The following is an 18,793-nucleotide window of genomic DNA, read 5'->3' on the forward strand; positions in this document are numbered from 1 at the left end:
ATGCAGATCTTAACGAAACTAAGTTATCATGTGGCTCTGCGAGGTTACGCGTGATGTCATCAGTCTGCGACAGAACACACACACACACACACACACACACACGGGCATGTCAGCACGGCATGGTAGCGCGATCGGTCTACCTGTGTTAAGAGGTGTACATAGACTCTTACGGCATAATAATTGTTTTAAAAGGAGACGTGTACCGGGTGACGTTTCTGTGTTGCTGGATGAAATCGAAGTTATTAGAAATATTACGGAATATAAACATCCCAGGCGAGATTTCCACACCGCGGTCAGTGTTTTCAGAGCAAGGTTCAGCATCATGGAGAAGGGGTTGAACAATGAATTAGAAATAGAAAAGGAACAAGATCTAAGCGTGAGTGAGAGCAAAGAAGTACAGGAAAGCTGCAAGAAAAGGAAAAGCGACGACCCTGAAGAAGAACATGGGGTAAACAAACGGGGTAAGAAGCGAAAGGGAAGCAAACAGATGAAACCTGGTGATCGATATGTTCCTCCACCACAAAAACGCAATCCCGGAGTAAGTTTTAACCAAGAACACTTCGCAGAAACCTCGTACTATTTTGAGGGAGGACTTAGGAAAGTGCATCCGTATTATTTCGATTTTAAGACTTACTGCAAGGGTCGTTGGATCGGTAAAACACTACTGGAGGTTTTCAGCAGTGAATTTCGTGCAGAACCATTAGACTACTACAAGAAAGCAGTTAAAGAAGGACGTATTCGACTGAATGAAACACCTCTAGATGACTTAAATATAACACTGAAGGTAAGGTATGTGATGTAACCATGTATTATCACTAAAAGGAGGATTGTTGGGTTTTAAGGTTTTGTTTTTTGTACTCCACAGAACAATGACTTCATGAGGAACACTGTGCATCGCCATGAGCCCCCTGTTAATGGGCAGCCACTGCAGGTCTTGGTGGACGATGGTGAGGTGGTGGTGGTGGACAAACCCGCTTCTCTTCCTGTCCATCCATGTGGCCGTTATCGCCATAACACCGTCATATTCATTCTGGGGAAAGAGAAAGGTCTTTGTGGCCTTCACACCGTGCACCGCCTCGATCGTCTCACTTCAGGCATCCTGCTGTTTGCTCGCACACTGGAGACATCCAAGAAATTGGACCAGATGGTTCGGGAACGACAGGTGAAGCCATCATAACCTCCTGGTCAAGAGCTTTTAACTTGGTAGTAATGGTCATTTTTCCCTATGAAAAACTACATACAGTGGATGACAAAAAGTGTACACACTCCTAGCAGGTTTTTGTGATGTGTGAAAACTAAACTAAGTTAATCATGACAAATTAAATGTTGTGAATTTGCACCTTTTATATTACAGTAGAAAAACAATGAGAATCATTTTAGGGAAAAATGTACAATGAATCTGGTTGAATAAGTGTGCACACCCCTAAACGTCTTGGTTAAGCATCTTTATCTTTGGGTAAGTGTCAGTTGTGAATATTTTGTCTCAAGCAATTAAATGGGCCGTACATCTCCTGTGAACAGTCCTTTTCAGGTCACCACACAGGTTTTAGATTGGATATGGAGGCTAGACCATTCCAAATCCTTGAGCTTGTAGATCTGGAAGTGTGCTTTGGGGCATTGTCATGCTGACATGTTGAAGATATTCTTCATCTTAAGTGCTTTAGCAGAACCTTTAAGGTTGTGCTCCAACGTTGTTTTTTGGAATTGCTATTTGGAGATATTTATGATTCCTTCCATTTTGAATGAAAGCCCCAGTACCAGCTGAAGAAAAGCAGCACAAAAGCATGATGCTGCCACTACCATGCTTTACCCTCAGGATGGTGTTCTTTTGTTTATGTGCTATTCCCCCCTAACCATATCTTTTGTTATTATGGCCAAAAAGTTCAACTATGGTCTGAACATAAACACCTTGGTATATCCAGTGTCTTTGAACCATTTTTTCTGACCCTATCCTGACTTTTTGACAGAGTGATCCTTCTTTATGACCCATGACCTTTCCAGGTGATTGTTACCAAGATGGTGTCAGGAAAATCCTACAGTAACGGCTGGATTTTATTTCAGCTTATTCAGTGAATTTAACTGATGTCAGTTGCGTATTTATAAGTATTAAATGTTAGATTGAATGTGATTGGTTGATTCTGAACACTGCATCATACCTAATAACAAAATGGTGTGCACACTTTAAAGATTCGCTCATTATGTTTATCTCAACTGTATACTGGTCAGGTTCACAGATTTTTAAATTACTGATGTTATATTTGAAGAAACAGGCCATGTTGAGAAATATCAGCACTTTTGTAGCAAATCAGATTTCACTGGAGGTGTGTGGGAAAATGTCATGTTTTTGTGCTGGAGCATATAGTATGTAAAAAAAAACAGAAGTTTAATTACTGCCCCAGGAATGTTACAAGTAGAGCAGATAAAAATATTTGCATTCATTTGTATAGACTGTACAGTGTATATACTGTAGATCGTCTGTGAACAGGTTTCCGTGCAATTATATCTTTTCCTTTACTTACTATACAGTTGGAGAAGGAGTATGTTTGTCGTGTGGAGGGGGAGTTTCCTGACGGCGAGGTTGTGTGTGAAGAACCGATTCTGGTAGTCTCATTCAAGGTGGGTCTCTGCAGAGTGGATCCCAAAGGCAAAGACTCACGCACAGTTTTCCAGAAACTCAGCTATAACGGACACTCTAGCGTGGTGCGCTGTCTCCCACTCACCGGACGCACACACCAGATCCGCGTACATCTCCAGTATCTCGGCTTCCCCATCCTCAATGACCCCATTTATGGCTCTTCCGCTTGGGGTCCGAACAGAGGCAAGGGAGGCCTGGTGGGTAAAAATGATCAGGAGTTGCTGGAAGCTCTTATTGAGGAGCATCGTTCCAAGGAGAGTTTGCACCTCTTGGATATCTCTGATGAAGTGTTACCCGGAAAGAGCGAGCCTGATGCAGGCAGTGCTCCGGTTAACAATGAGCTGACTGTCACGGCTGAATCTGAAAACACTACATGTGAAGAATCAACTTCAAATGACAAGGAAGCAGAAACGAATATTACACAGGCAACTGAGAGGAATGAGGAATTATCCAGAACTGCAAGAGAGACCAAGGTAGTCCGAGATCATTTATGTTCGGAATGTAAGATTGTCCGACCTGACCCTACAGAGAAGGAGCTGGTCATGTACCTGCATGCATTACGCTACAAGGGGCCTGATTTTGAGTATTCCACACAAGTGCCTGACTGGGCTAAAGAAGACTGGGTGCAGAATTGAAGTTTGAAAATTGTTGTTTTTTTTTTTAGATTATTTCCTGTTCTTTAAGAATATTTAATCTGTAAAAATTAGTGAATGGAAATGGCTGGCATTTGGATTTGCATTTAAAATAAGATCTGTGGTCTAAACTTTGTGAAAATTTCTGTATCCATCCAAAAAGCTAAGTAAAAAAAAGTCATCGGAAATGGAGATACCACTATATGAAGTTATGGAGACACTTGCATTTTTTCTGCGATCCAGATCATGGCTCAATAAAATATAAATCTTTATTGACTTTCTCAGTCACATTTACATAACAGTTCATTCTTAATACTTTTAAATCTGACATCACATATCCACATAAAACAATTTTAGAACATCATGTTTCTCAAACGTGACATCACTTTGTTTATAACAAACAATTATTACTTTTTTTTTTTCTTTTTTCATTTGGCACTTTGTACACTAGAAAGGTACGACAGCATTCCAGACATTTTGCATTCCAGACATGGTTGCTGGCATACTGAAATAACATTGACCTCACTTGAATAAAATGTAGTAAATTGATTGCGAAGGATATTCAACAAGTGTGAATGTTTGAGAAATTGACCAGCAGCACTAGTGGAACAAGTATGGCAAAGGATCAGATTCTTTAATTAAAAGTGTATATATGATTTTTCTTTTTTTGTTAAATGGCTTTTTATCTTTTCTTTTTTTTACATTCCATAGTCATTCTGTAGTGACTAAACAATTATATGTTAAGTAAAAAATGATTTCAGAAAGTGACCAAGTCTCACACGACATAGCACCACACTTCACAGAAAGAAAACCAGTCTCGGTACTCTAGTGATCGTACAACATTCGAACAAATAATGGCATAGATATAGATATTAGTTGACTGACTTGGTAGCTATATAACTCTGATGACAGAAGTTTAACGATAAAGATTGCATTTTGTCACGGGTAAATGGGATGAAAACATCTCAACATCAAGTTGAAAAGTTTTTCAAAGCTTTTCAAAAGACTGTACAAATTTTCAACCTACTTTCATAGTACATTTATAACTGGGATATTGGTTTTCTCACCATCATGTTGTGTTTCAGACAAACATTTCTAAATAAATTGATTTTAAACCAACCTATTCTCATAAAAACAGGTATTTACTTAACAATCATCCATTTAGATATTCCAAGACACCAAATAAAACTTCCTCTTTTACGTAGATGTTATCTTATGAAAAGTTAATACAGCACAGGAAATCAGGACATCAGCTATGGAATGTTTTAGTAACAACATTTGGATAATGAACAAATTTCTTTGCCAATAAACGAGTACGATTTTATTCCAAGTTATGTTAGATCATTTCTCTTGGTCCATTTATCATGAAACAAATTTAATGGGTTAACAGAACCTTAACTATTTTAACGAATGTATGGCTTTATTTATTTGTAGATTTGATATGTTGATTTAACACTGTTGATCTTTAACACTCTTTTCTTTTTTCTTTTTTTTTTTACAAAATAAAGCTATAAATCTGATATAAGTTAAGTAGCAAGCACAATGTATAAGTAGAAAGATCGTAATACATCAAATACAGTTCTGGTAAAGTCTTCTGACATTTAAAACAATAAATAATTCATTATATTTGAGGGCAATAAAAATTTAAATAAAAACTATTGACTTTTAGCTCAGCAGAGGTCTGAGCAAAATAAACATATAAATACAATGCCAGTCACAAGACCTGCCCCAGAGAAAACAGAAAAGTACTTTAAAATACTCTGGTAATTTAAATTAAGAATAAAAATTAAATATTTTGTCAAAGACATAAATCCTTGTAGTAAAGAACCCATTAACTGGGAAGCTCTGAGATCCTGTGGAGACTCAAAATTAGTTGCGTATTTTGTTTTGTATTATGTTCCAGATTCAGTTCCTACACTTCCTTCACCACATGTGAAGCCAAATTATTGCTTCTTTAAAGGCAGGTGCACTTGGTGGAAAATCCAGTTATGCCTGGTATAAACAACTTGTAGACATTAATAGTATCAAGACAATACCTTGTGTCCTACAAGCCATTAGCATGATCGATATCTATTTTCCATATGGATTGTTTCAAATGAAATAAAGTGAACTACATTTGTAGATCCCTATTATGCCTATTCCTTATCTAGAATATTTAATTGAATAAAGAAATTGCTTTTATGTAAGATTTAAGTAATCTGCTCTGATGCACCATAATCCTTTGAAAATATGTACAATATTTGTATTATGAAATAGCAACCCAAGCGCCATCAAACATCTGTGTAGTGTCTGTGACATGCAAGTGCATCTGTCCATAGAGTAAAATGTACCGTAAAATCATTGCAGGTAGCAGTGTGACATGAATTCAATTAAAAAAAGACTCAGTATACCATGGGACCTATATAATTGCTGATTTACAGATCTGTTGTGTTTAGTAAGCATTTACAGATATGATCAGATGTGCTGTACAAGTCCTCCTCAATTACTGACGTTTAGGATTTAACATGGTGGTAAACGTAAGAGTTCTCTCATTTAATCATTGAATCAGCTGCTGTCCTCATTTCTTCCATCCCTCTTGATCCAAACATCAGGTAAATCCGGTTGACTGTTTGGCAATATTACAGGTAGATCGCTTTGACTTGTCCGCCTCCTTCCAGACCCTGGAGAGCCTGGGTCATACACTGTTTCTCTCAGAGACAGACGCAAAGTATCTCTCTTGCCATTGAGGTGACCAGGTCGCAGCTCTCCTTCAGTCACAGTGGGTGGTGCAACCGAGACTGCTGGCTCAATGTCACTCAAACATGTCTCGTTAGAATCTTCAAGCCCCTCGATGGAACTCTGAGATTGACAAGACAAAAGTCTTTTATGTTCGTGACATCTATAGGCCCCATCCATAGAGAGCGACCTTTTAGTAGTCTCATTTACGGTCTCTGTGACCGTGATATCTTCCATGCTAGAGGACGACAAGGAGACATTCCATAGTTTAATACCAGGGCCACTATGGCATTTCTTGCACAAACGCTTTTCCTTTGCTTTATCATCTGGAGGTACTACTGTGGGTCTCATTTTATTTCCTTTGTAAGGGGATGAGGTTTGGACAGCTTGATGAGTGTCACAACCTTTGAGGTGCCTGCTGCATATATCCTCATTCACAGATTCAGTGCTAATCCTGTCATAATATCGCTTTGGACTGAGCCCACAGAACTCAATGTCATCTGAAAGAACAGAAGGTCTGTTGGACAGCTTGCTGGTGCAAGTGCTATTTTCAAAGCTGTCACTTAGATGACAGGCAAGGGGTTGCAGCTCATACTGCTCAGGCTCCCTCCCTAGCCTTGACTGGTGTTGCCTGTGGTGGTGCTGATTGGGGCACAAGAATGCTCTGCCACTTTCTTTATTATAATTTCTTCTTGTTTGTGATCCCGTTCCAGTGCCACAGCCAAACGTACCATTAGCTGATGGGTTGTTGTTTCCAGCTTCAGCACCTGAACAAGATGGTGGTATGTTTTCTGTGGCTCTCTCTTTTGCACATGGTATGATTATTTTCCCACAGTTCTTCTCAGGACCAAAGAAGCAACAAAGTGACTGAAAGAAAAAAGTGGCAAAACCACATGCCACACACTTTACCAGAAGGAGAAATATTCCAAGTTTCCGGAAAAGCAGTGCAGTTGCAGGTAGCATTATAATCCCAACACAAAAGTATGCTCCTGCACCTGTGGCTACTGGACAACCCATTTTCTTCAGAGAATATGCGACCCTACCCAATCTGTCAGTGTGTGGGGCCAGACAGTAGGAAATGCAATAATTGGCTGCAAAGTCAACAGAGAGACCTGCCGCAGCCGAAATGAACAGTGCTTCCACACTATTTAACTGCCATTCTAAAAGCACAAGCAGGCCAACAGTAACAAAAACACTCCCCCCAACAGCAAACGTCACATAAATGCTTAATGGTATATTCCAAGTGGTGAGCAGAAGTGATGCAAATGTAAGGGCTACAGAAATGCCTGCCACTACTAATGTCTCTGAGCTCAGACATTGCTGGAGGTCATATAACAATAATTGGCTCACAAACCAGCCTTTCTGTAGTCCAGGTGGAGCGCTAGAAATCTCGCTATTGAACCAAGCCGTGATTTGTTTGTAGAAATTTGAAGTCCTGTTGAAGTTAAAGCTGTAAAGCTGTGAGGTCTTAAATACCACAACAAGGGCAGCAATTTGATTTTGTGAATCATATCGAAGGCCCCCATTCCTAGGTGAACGCGGTTCTGCCTGTTGTTTTTCCACCATCATTTTGAGACACCGCTCGAAAACACTAGGAGGGTAGGGGAACGTAAAATTGTTGCAGCAGAAACTGAAAGCATCCTCGCTTTCAGAACAACGGCGAACAGATACCCACTGAATTAAATCTTCCACAAAGCAGGTATTGTCTTCCAATGCTTCTTGCTCTGCTGGTGATGCTGAATAAAAACTCTGGTTTCTAATTTTTCCACATAGATTCCGTAACCACATTTGGGCTTCAGAACTGCTTATATTGAATTCTGGGTCCATGGTAAAGGAGCCATTGCTTCTTGGATTGAAACGATCATTACCATCAGCTGGGGTGACTCCCCAGATGAGGGTCATGGTCATAGGCTCATCTTCTCCTTGTTTCATTCGCTCAAACATGAACTGATGGCGGTATTCTGCATCATACCTTTCAAATGGATGACTGGAGCGAAACAGCTGAGTTGCCTTACTGTCTGAGGTTGGTAGCTTCATTCCAGGGTCTACACATGAGATATAAATTCCTCCTGCAGCCAGGACTGCAAACCAGCATATCCATATGTATCGAAACTTAACCACACCACAGGGTAGGACTTTTAAGAAAATCAAATTTGATGTGTCAGAGAGTCCACGTTTTAGACCCCGAAATTTCTGTCCCATTGTGAAAAGGCACCGCTTCCTTGAACTTGTGTCCCAAAATCCACCAGGATTTTTTGAGCAACATGGCTTCCATGATGGCTTAGAAGCAGTGGCAGAAGCACCTGCAGCATGTCGCTCTTGCAAAACGATGGCACAGGGGAGCCAAACAAGAGCAAAAAGTGTGTTGATTAAAGAGGCACTACCAAGATACACAGCAAAACACCTCACCACTGTAATGCTACTTATGTAGCCTGAGTAGAATGTGATGCTGGATGTCAAGCCAGACACCAAGATCAAGTACCCCATTTCTTGTAAGACGTGGTGGATTCTCTTTTCTAGTGCAACTGGAGGATTATGGCTCAGTTGGGACTTCCAGAAGTCATTAAAGGTGAAGGCTTGATTTGAGCAACTTCCCAAAAGGACAAGAACTGCCATGAGATTCAGAAGTGGAAAAAACAATAGTCCAAATACAACTTTGTAGAAAAAATAAGATGTCAAAAGCGACAACGTGACTGCAACCAGTGACATAGCTGATAAAAGGAATGATCTAAGATATAAGGCCATTGTAAATAGCAGTGCAAGAACTGTGAGAATAGGGTAGACAGAGTCTCTTGTGAGGTAATATTTGAAAAGCTTTTGCTTAATCCCCAAGTCCATCCCTGTTACAGTGGTATTGTTGTATGTTAGATCATGACCTTCCAGATGGTTTAGATAAATATCCATTAATGCATTTCCTTTTGCCATTGGTAGGAACAGGATACTATATTTGAGGGATGGAACCTGGTACTCAACAGTCTGAGGCCCCAGGAAATCTTTATCCACCAGGTAATGCAGAATCTGATAGATGATGCTAGAGTGCTTGCAGGGATGTGGGACAGATGCACAGTAGCCGTATTTGCTTCTCTCTGCACACGATGCAACAAGGCTTCCATCATGGTAGTAAGGGGCACAATATCTGAGTAAGCCTAAACTGTCTGACACTTGCTGAGCTGTTAGACTGAAGCAAGAGGAGACGTTGTTGAGGAGAGCCAAGAAGTTCCCCAGGGACCAGCTTGGACAGCACTCTCCCTTACCCTTGGTGCCAGCAGCCTCCAATTTTACCTGACAGAGTTCTTTGAAGTGTGCATCTGAGCGGATCTGAAATTTGAAAGATGGCATTAGGTTTTCTCAGTTTCTTCAGTGACTGGTGAGCATAAAGAGTAAAATCACACCTTCACATAAAATTGTGCCAAACTTTGCTGAAAATATGCAATGTCTTATAATATTTAATGTCTTGTAAACATATTTGGATTACCTGGGTTTGCTCCATGTCACACATGGAATAGATTGCCTTCAGACTCCAGAGACTGTCAGAGTTTTCTGAGCGGAATACCAGCTGGGCATAGCGATCTCCTGCAGGGGCACAGATGGAAGAAAGAGACACCAGCATATTTTATTATATGCTACAGTCCATTTACTAATATACTTGCTTAGCTTCATATTTAATTGACAGTGGCAAATGACTAAAACCAGTATTTTTATTCCTTTTCCCCTCACCTGGATCATTGCAAAAATAGGCGTTCTCAGTAGTATCTGTATGTAGCATTCTCCTTGAACGATGTCTTAAGTGATGCTGGGATTTACTGGTGATTTCCCTGGAGGCACCATGATCACTGAATAACACATAACACATTTTATGACTGTGCATGCTATTGAATTTCTGTGTATATACACTGAATGTCTACTTTATTAGGAACACCTGTACACCTACTCACTCTTGTAATGATCCAATCAGCCAATCATGTGGTAGCAGTGCAATGCATAAAAATACACAGAACAACAATCTCAGTTTCATCAGCATGGTTGTTGGTCTCAGACAGGCTGGCATGAACAATTGTTTTCAACTGTTTTGGAACATCATCTAGAATTTTCTATGAACAGCTAGGATTTTTAAGCACAGTAGAGCGAATGGTACAAAATGAAAAAAAATCAAAATCCAGTATGCAAATATTCTGCTGGCAGAATATAACCAGATATAAATAACCAGAAATGGTTTGTTCTGAGAGAGGTCAGAGGATGATGACCAGACTGGCTTGAGATGTCAAAACCTTGTTTTTGCAAGGTTAAATGCATTACCATATGATTGAATGATTGGATAATTGCTTAAAGAAGCAGGTGTACAGTTATTCCTAATGCGGTGGACTATGTACCCTCATGGCAAGGAGAACATTACCGTGCTATACTTTGGTCCTCAAACTGCAGAGATGTCAGAGATAGTTTTTTCCCAGGCCCAGTACTTTCCTGCAACTTTGCCCAGGCTGCCAGTTTAATCCCAATGTCTGTTCCACGTGGTTCAAATCCCTGTAATAGATCATCAGAGACAGATGAAATGGAGAATTACCCTTTGAAAATGTATTAAATGAATCTACAAGGTAAATTTTGCAGGGTCAATTTACTATGATATTGTTGGAGAACACATGCAATTTTCTGTGTTCTGTGAGACCAGAAGTAATATTCATTTTGATGGAAATGTTACACAATGAATAGAAAGGTACCTACTGCTAAAGGATCAGAAAAATCTGGCAGGGGACCAATCAAAATCCCTGCTAGGGAGAAGGCAAGGAGAACTACTGCACATGAGATAAGAACTGTCATCGGGTATTCCACTATGACCTGGGAGTAGCTGGGAGTCAAAAACAATTGCTGTTAACAAATGACTGGATTAGAAGTAAGGTCTTTTTTTTTTTAAACCAGGCTTGACCTGGTTCTCTGATTTATTTTTCAACAAATTATATATGCAATATTAACAAACTATGTTCACCTACTTCTTTGGAATCCGGTGGAGTCTCTCAGTCCTATAATAGAGATAAACTTAATGTTTATTTTTCTTACACCTCAGAAAGCTCACATTTATATCAATCAGAAGAACATTCAGAAAAGCTTTGAACCTGACTGTCACCACATGATGCTGAACAGGCTTGTAGTTACTGCCATCACGTGATCCCTGTAGCCAATGACACTGCAATGTGTTGTGACATATAGGCTGGTGGAAGGGACTGCACCTGTGAACTCTCTTGATAGCATTGCTGGCGCAGTCTGAGTGAGAAGACGTGTTTGTTTGATTCAGACAGGCATTGTCTGTGATTGGCTGCTGGTGGTCACAGCATGGGCATCTCTTGAGTCGAGGTGACTGGTACATGTGACTCTGCAACACTTGGTCGTACAGTTGAGAAGAGGAAGGTGGTGTGGACAGGTGGTTTATGTGGTCCCCATCTATGGGGACGTCAGTCATAGGAGACTCTGCATCCTCACTGTCTGGGGGACACAGTGACACCTTCGGGATCTCACTGCACGTAAACAGGAAAAATAGCGACACCTTTTCAGCAACAGCCTTTAAATTATTATAAATTATTTCATTTGAATTAGTTTTCCAGTACACCAGACCCCCTAGATATTATGATAAACCATAGTTCAGGTGCTTTGCAGAACATTATGCTATTATTTCTTTCATCACACACAACAGAGCGTATTAACTAATAATTAAGCCCATAATAAGCTGAAAGTACTTAGGTACATGGACTGATTAAAATGGTCAGGGTAGTGGTGGGAATACATCCTGGATCACATTTTTACATCTACACTGAACTAATGACATGTTAACAATTGAAAGTATCTCAAATGTAGTCTAGTTTCAGAAACAATACACTACAATTTAGTGTAGCCAATCTGCATACCTGCATGTTTATATAATATAAGAAAACTGGATAACCCAGAGGAAACATGGGAAAAGCATGCAGCGTATGCAGTAACCCAAGCTCAGGATCAAACTGGGAAACTGGATCTGTGAGCCACTAATTACTTAAAATACTCTATATGTTAAAAGATTCACTTTTGTCATAATGTCATAATAGGTAGTCCTTTGTTTTAAAGCATAAGTGAGGCAGGATCTTGGGGTAAGGGGGTAAATCTAGCTAGCTAATCATCTAGCCTGCTTGCTGAGAGTGACTCTAAATAACATTAAATCGAGAAAAACATTCAATTATTTCTCTTTTAATTAGTGTTGTACTGTATATATATATATATATATATATATATATATATATATATATATATATATATATATATATATATATTTATTATTTCGCTGTGAATTGTTCAGTTAAATCAAGAATAGATAACTGCTACTGTAGCTGTTCTCATTCTCGGCAGGAAATATTCTAGGCACATTTTTAACTTATTTACTGGTATATTCAGCACTGTGGTCAAATGTACAAAAATTAATGCAGCATTCAATGAGCACTATAAAGGGTAAATTTTACATATTTATTATTTAATCTATTATTGGGTTTTAGGCTCGGGTTGAACAGTTGATTATACAGCATTATTTATTTATTTATTTATTTATTTTTTTTATTTGGGGTTTTTTAACAGCAATGTTATCGGCAAGGCGGCATGGTGGCTTAGTGCTTAGCACGTTTGCCTCCAGCGTCCTGGGTTCGAGTCTCGCTCCCACTCACTGTGTTTGTGGAATTTGCATGTTCTCCCCGTGCTTGGTGGGTTTCCTCCGGGTGCTCTGGTTTCCTCCCACAGTCCAAAGACATGCTTATAGGCTGATTGGAGTCTCTAAAATGCCTGCATTGTGTGTGTGTGTGTTATAAAAATATTATCGTCATGGTAACAGCATGCACCTGTTTATGGCAAACTCACTAGTCTTTGCATAGGCTACTGTATCTGCTCTCTCTTTATAAAGTTCAACTTACTTAAAAAAATCCCAAAGTCAGTTGAATTTTCTTAGCAATGTCAATATTTATATGAGTGTGGAACATAAAACATTTGCTTTAAATTGACATTTTTGTGGCTATCGGTTACCAAATGTTCTAAAGAAAGACAGCTTAATATAGTTTACTGCATGGCTTATCAAGACCTAAGATTAAAACCACTGCCTTGGACCACTAGTGTAAAACTTCATTCTGAAAACTTATAGGTATGAGTAAGTAAACAATATTGTGTATGTAATCAAGCAGGTTAAAATAGATAAGCAGTAAAAGACTCTACAGTATCAGTGTATTGCTTCAAGGTTCAATTCCACTAAGAGACAGTTAAATAAAACTCCAACTGCTTCTGCTTCTCTTGCTAGAACTCTTAATGGCAAAAGAAACAAAAAGTAAACTAAATTACAATTCTAGTTTTTAAATGTATTGTTTCTAGACTTCGCTATATTTTCATGTAGTTTCTAAAAGATCACAATGAATAAATCCTAAGTGACGTTTAATTTAAAATCCGCACATATTATACCTAAATCTTGGCTGACATTGTTCTGAAAAATGTTTCCTTCTGAATTCACACAAAATGTACGATGTCATGTGAATGAGATATATTGCAAGAAAACAAGAATAGATTGTGTATTTCCATATAATTAATTCAAACCCATTTATTTCTGTACTTGCATAAGGTTGACGCTACCTCCCATGTTCATGCTCCTTTCATTCAATACAGAGTGCACAGAGTTTCTGTCTGTCCATATGTTGCTCATCTCACTGTGTCACATGACATTAACAGGACAGAGATGCTGAGGAAAGCTGCAAGCTGTGGATCTAGTCCTTATCAGGACAGGAAGTAGCAAGTCACCATTTAGTTTAATGTCAGATTAATTTACTTATTGCAAGGTTCTGTATTTCTTTGAAACAAACAAGCTCTCTATGTCATAATAATGATACAATTACAATATATAATTCCCATATTTTCAAGTCTACTAAGCAGGAAAAAAAAATGAAATTAATTTCAGTGCAATAATAATTAATTTTCTTACTGACAGAACTTTCATTTCAGAACTGAGTCTCACCTCAGAGCACATTGCTGATCTAGTAACACTTCAGTCTGCCTGCATCTGACTCTATCTGCTGTATCCAATGTGTCTGCTTGTTTGTCTTAATCAGTCTCTCCCAAATCTCCTCAAATCCATCTGGCTGCACATCTTTTCTTCTCCCCCTCAGTGCAGCACCTTATTGCGCTGCCTTTCTTGTTGCCAATACCAACTGTGTCTGTGTGTGTGTGTGTGTGTTATGTAGGGCTGCTTTAGCCACAGAATAGTACAGTGGAATAAGGTGATCTGACAGCTCTGCAGCAATTTTGTGGTTAGGCACTTTATACAGCAAGTACTGCAGTGGATTTTCCGAATCTAAAGAAAGTTCATGCTGTGCTGTCACCTGACAGGAGAAAATACATCATTATTACACTGAGAGCCTTAGAACAAACAATAACAAGCAGAGTTCACCTACACTGAGTAAAACACCGACTTTGGTGTGTACTCTGTTATACCACAGTAGTGCTCTCGAATTCTCAAATCTGATTGGTCAGAAGATGCTGATTAATTTTCTGTTGCAGCATGGCTCTGACAATAGTGCTGTCTGTGATTCAAATCATGGGGTTATATTAATGCTTTCATTTTAATATTTTATCTTATTAAAATGTCTATAGTAATAAGTCATTCACAGCATCTTGTATGGCAGATATTCTACAGATAATATTAAATTAATAAATGAAAGTGTGTTGTATTTCAATAAATAAATACATTAAATAAAACCATACTCATTAACTTAAAAATCTTGCAGAAAGAGCTTCCTGACTTCTCAATAACACAAGTTGTGCTTATTTTTTTGTCTATTAACTTCAGGAGAAAGAAAAAACAAGGCTACTAAAGGAACCGCCATTCACAGCTGCTATGACGTAATTGATAACAGAAAGTAACTTATCTTGTTTCAAAGAATTAAATGTAATTATAAAAGTTTAAAATGCACAGTGTGTTTTAATTTATAAATGGAATTATTGGCAAATCACTTTGCCTAGTGCTAGGAGGAGTAAAACACTTCAGGATATCCTGTTATAGGGAAATAATACATCAGACAGTCGTGTCACAAAGCCATGCATTATTTTCCTATTGTCTTGTTATATTTCTTACACATGTAAGGGCAATTAACTTGTAAAATCTTAGAAAATCCCCATTACATATGGCACTGTTATAATTTTGCACTATACAAAATCACTGAGCTTGTGAGTAATGCATGTAATTAGGAAAAAAAAACCAATGACATTCCTGTGCACATATTTCATCTGGAAATCCAGCCTGGCTTTATTTATCTCTGGTATGAGATGCTATTGACCTGTGCTGAACTCTATGCCTTAAAATACAAGCAGAACCCAAGGATGAAATTTCAGTGGACAAAACTGTATTAACTGGCAAACACTAAGCGCTTATTTAGTGAGCTCACACTTGCTTTAGGCCACCACATGAACTGTACTGTACTATTCTAATCTTTTTCCATTATTTCAATGTGTGTATATTAATATTTTGACTAGTTATAGGAGCCATAGAATATTTTATTCCAGAACCTTACATTCACAGAACACATAACATTCAGGTATGCCGTATATACCAAAAACATTTATATTATAAATAATAAATAACATTTATCATTATATTGTTTTATGAGTTTTTATGTGTTGTTATTATTATGTATTAAGTTTCAATTACAGCTAAATACTAGAAGAACCCAGTAAACATATAATAATTATGATAATGGTGGGTTGTAACATATTAAAAAATATCACAGACAACCTGTTTATGCTGCATGCACTACACTTGAGGGCTTTTCACACTTGATATAGTTAAGGCTGGGTCACTGTAAACTCTGGATAAATGGGATCCTTTTTCACGTTTCACACTGCTCATACTTTACCCGGGGTTATCTAATGCTTCACATTGTACCTTCCTAAACCCTGAGTTAACGTTCTTATTTGCCTGTTTGCAGTGTCAACAATCATGATAGGATAAGCGCAGAATGAAAAGCCCTTTTGTAGATCACAAAGCCATGAGAATATTTAGTTATAATAAAGCAGGTCATGAATTTGACCTTAACAATTAAGTAGTAATAGTTCTGGTGTATTTGTGTGCTTCAAATTAACCTGTATAATATATTTTTTTAAATATCTTTAATATTTTCTTCATTTCCACTGCTAATCAGATATTAACCATTGCCACGACTAGGCTGCATGCTGCAAGAATCATGCGCCTAACTCAGCATGAGCATGATTTCTGCTTTTGGTGGAGATGACAATAGCGAGGAGGCTTGATGTTGCGTGGCAGTTGAAGCAGTGGCTCTGTGGAATTTTTGCTACTGCATTGCTGATACAGTGAGAGAGAAAGAGAAGCAGCCTAGAAATCTGGTCTTCCAAAACTGCACAATTTGTGTGGTGAACCAGACGAATACACATTGCTTGTATTGATATGATTTAAGAAGACCTTTTAATTTTAAGTCTCTAGAATTTGTGCTTTCATTCTGTAAATGCACACTTGTCCGTTCCTTATTATGCTCACACTAGCCACTGAGTAATCGTAGCAATTAGTACTATGTACTATGTGGGTAATATGCTTTGTAATATGTAATATGTAATATTCTAAAGTGAATTAGTGAGAAATATGCTTCAAGATGAATAAACAAATAATCTGAAAATGTCAGCCACTACAACAGTGTGATTACTCGGAATACATAATTCATCCTGATTCAGCTCGTTTTCAATAGACTAATCTTCCTGCTTGTTGACTGAAATTATTCTTCAAGGGCTCAAGCCATTTTCTTATGTGCACAGGATGTGAGCAGCCATTTTAAGTAACATAAACAAGACCAAATAATAATGTAGCACTAAGCCCTTAGATTGAACAAATCAAAGGTTTAGACAGAAAGCGACCAGGTGCGTGCCTCACGCTCGCAAACGGAGACGAGGCTTCTCCTACGAGAGTCATGCTCAGACATGAATCATTGCAGTGACTGCTGGAGCCTGTCCACCAGAGCCGAAGAGTCGTCCTCTTACCATCTGCTTAGCACCTCTCCTCTCCCTAATCACTTCATGTCATTTATCACTATCAGAGGAAAGGGAACAGTAATGCTGCAGTTTACTCAGCTGAAACGAAATTGTTCACTAGTAAAAAAGGGGGGAAAAAGCTATTTATTATAGATGTATTGATGCATTAAGCAAAACACTCATTTTAATGGTCAAATACACTTTCAATTTCAGACTGCATGTTATTAAGCCTGGGAGAAGAATGGGAAGGGAATTGGAAAATAAAACACGCTGAATATATCATTTGCTGTGTCTATGGAGTGGAACATTTTAATTCTTGCAATGTATTCACTTGAGGTTTCACTCTGTGGTAGAATATCAGATATGCGAAGCTAAACACCCTCTTGTAATTCGCTATCTTATTCATATTTAATTGCTATTGTATTGTCTAGATCATAATAAAGTTGTGGATACAGCATTGAAATTATTACAGCTTGCCATACCCACAAAAATATCTCAGACGGTGCAAGGTTGGTCACGTAAATCTTATTCCATAAGTAATGATATTACAGTGAGCGTAATGAACAACTCTTAAGGGTACACGTATCTCTGTACTTATTATGAAAATCATACATCAACGTAATGAGTTAACGCTTCTCAACAGGCCTTTTGTGTAACTCATCCATTTGGCACTGGTAGTGTTTTCTTGTGCTGAATCATACTATACTGGGTTTTGCTCTTAACCAATGTCATGAATCAAAGATTTATTCCTTTGGGAAAGAAGTTGAGCTCATTATGTAATTTCATTCTTGTTGTATTTCCCCCTTGCAAGCTGAAATGATTTTAACATTACTACTACATTGTATTGTATATAGGTGTCACATGAATAGTGTACTACTGCAGCACGCGCTGTAAATATAGTGTTTCTATAAATCCAGCTGGATATAAATGAACATTTCAAGAGCTGTCCAAAGAGCTCCAGGCTTTTTTTGCTAAACAAACTTGGTGGCTATTATATTCTCAAATCTGAATAAACTTCAAACTAGGCACCTAGATTTTTTTTTATTCTATGTTGCTGTCAATGTGGAGAATTGTTTTCATTGGTAAGCGAGCATTAGATTACACCAATTACTTTCACCAGGTTTATTCATTTCACTGTGCGTGCAGCAGCTGCATGTTCAGTAGTAAACAAAGGGTAAATCGTATTATTTACAAGTTAGTTGTCAAGTTAGACAATGAAATATTAACGCATTTGTAACAGAGTTCAATCACACAAGAAGCAGGAAACCGAAGCCTACCTTGGAGCAGGTCCCTCTGCCGTCGTCTGATTTATTTCACTTATCACACAGCGCTCATCACAAATGGACACGGCATCCATGTTAAAAGTCTACTTTTGAAGCCTAATGTCTATCACCCTTTCGCTGTTTCATATACCCTGCTTAAATAAAAAAGATTTATTATATTCTGCGTGACCTAGCCGTTTCTAAATGATGTTCACGGTCTCCGTGTTGAGGATAAACTGTGTGTTTGCAGGCTGGTCCGTGGCTGAATTCCAAATTGCTTTCTTATAGAGCATAGAGTGTACTAAGGATGGCTCACACGCCATTATTCCTGTACTGATGTAGTGCACTCATGTAGGGACTGAACAGCGATTGGAGATAGAGCCTGAGCTCGCGCCGGTCTCCTATTGGTGGAGCTGAGCGGTCGCTGTTCAGCACAGGATGGTGCTAACTGTAATAATAGCATAGGATTTTCCATGTACTGCATCAACCGGGTATTTAACCACATTAAAAAAACATAGATTTTTTAAAGT

At 38.4% G+C, this 18,793-nt stretch overlaps 2 protein-coding genes across 3 annotated transcripts; one reads left to right on the top strand and one right to left on the bottom strand.

Moving 5' to 3' along the window:
- The first annotated feature begins 28 nt into the window (after positions 1-28).
- Positions 29-4,763, top strand: rpusd2 (RNA pseudouridine synthase domain containing 2). Its single transcript, XM_058399068.1, has 3 exons — positions 29-784; positions 866-1,162; positions 2,527-4,763. The coding sequence occupies exons 1-3, from the start codon at positions 29-31 to the stop codon at positions 3,268-3,270; spliced, it is 1,797 nt and encodes a 598-aa protein (XP_058255051.1). The 3' UTR covers positions 3,271-4,763.
- On the bottom strand, positions 3,519-18,512 carry disp2 (dispatched homolog 2 (Drosophila)). 2 transcript variants are annotated; one of them, XM_058399067.1, is made up of 8 exons: positions 18,279-18,512; positions 11,205-11,489; positions 10,968-10,997; positions 10,702-10,825; positions 10,376-10,503; positions 9,700-9,815; positions 9,458-9,555; positions 3,519-9,300 (listed from the first exon to the last, which is right to left on the bottom strand). In XM_058399067.1, exons 1-8 carry the CDS (start codon positions 18,356-18,358, stop codon positions 5,812-5,814), a joined length of 4,350 nt encoding a protein of 1,449 aa, XP_058255050.1. In that variant the 5' UTR covers positions 18,359-18,512; the 3' UTR covers positions 3,519-5,811. The 2 variants fall into 2 exon arrangements, with proteins under 2 accessions (XP_058255050.1, XP_058255049.1); XM_058399066.1 differs by having other exon boundaries at positions 11,091-11,489.
- Positions 18,513-18,793: the final 281 nt, after the last annotated feature.

This window comes from Hemibagrus wyckioides, linkage group LG09 (genome assembly GCF_019097595.1).
Source record: "Hemibagrus wyckioides isolate EC202008001 linkage group LG09, SWU_Hwy_1.0, whole genome shotgun sequence".
In the NCBI taxonomy this organism is placed as follows: Eukaryota; Metazoa; Chordata; class Actinopteri; order Siluriformes; family Bagridae; genus Hemibagrus; species Hemibagrus wyckioides.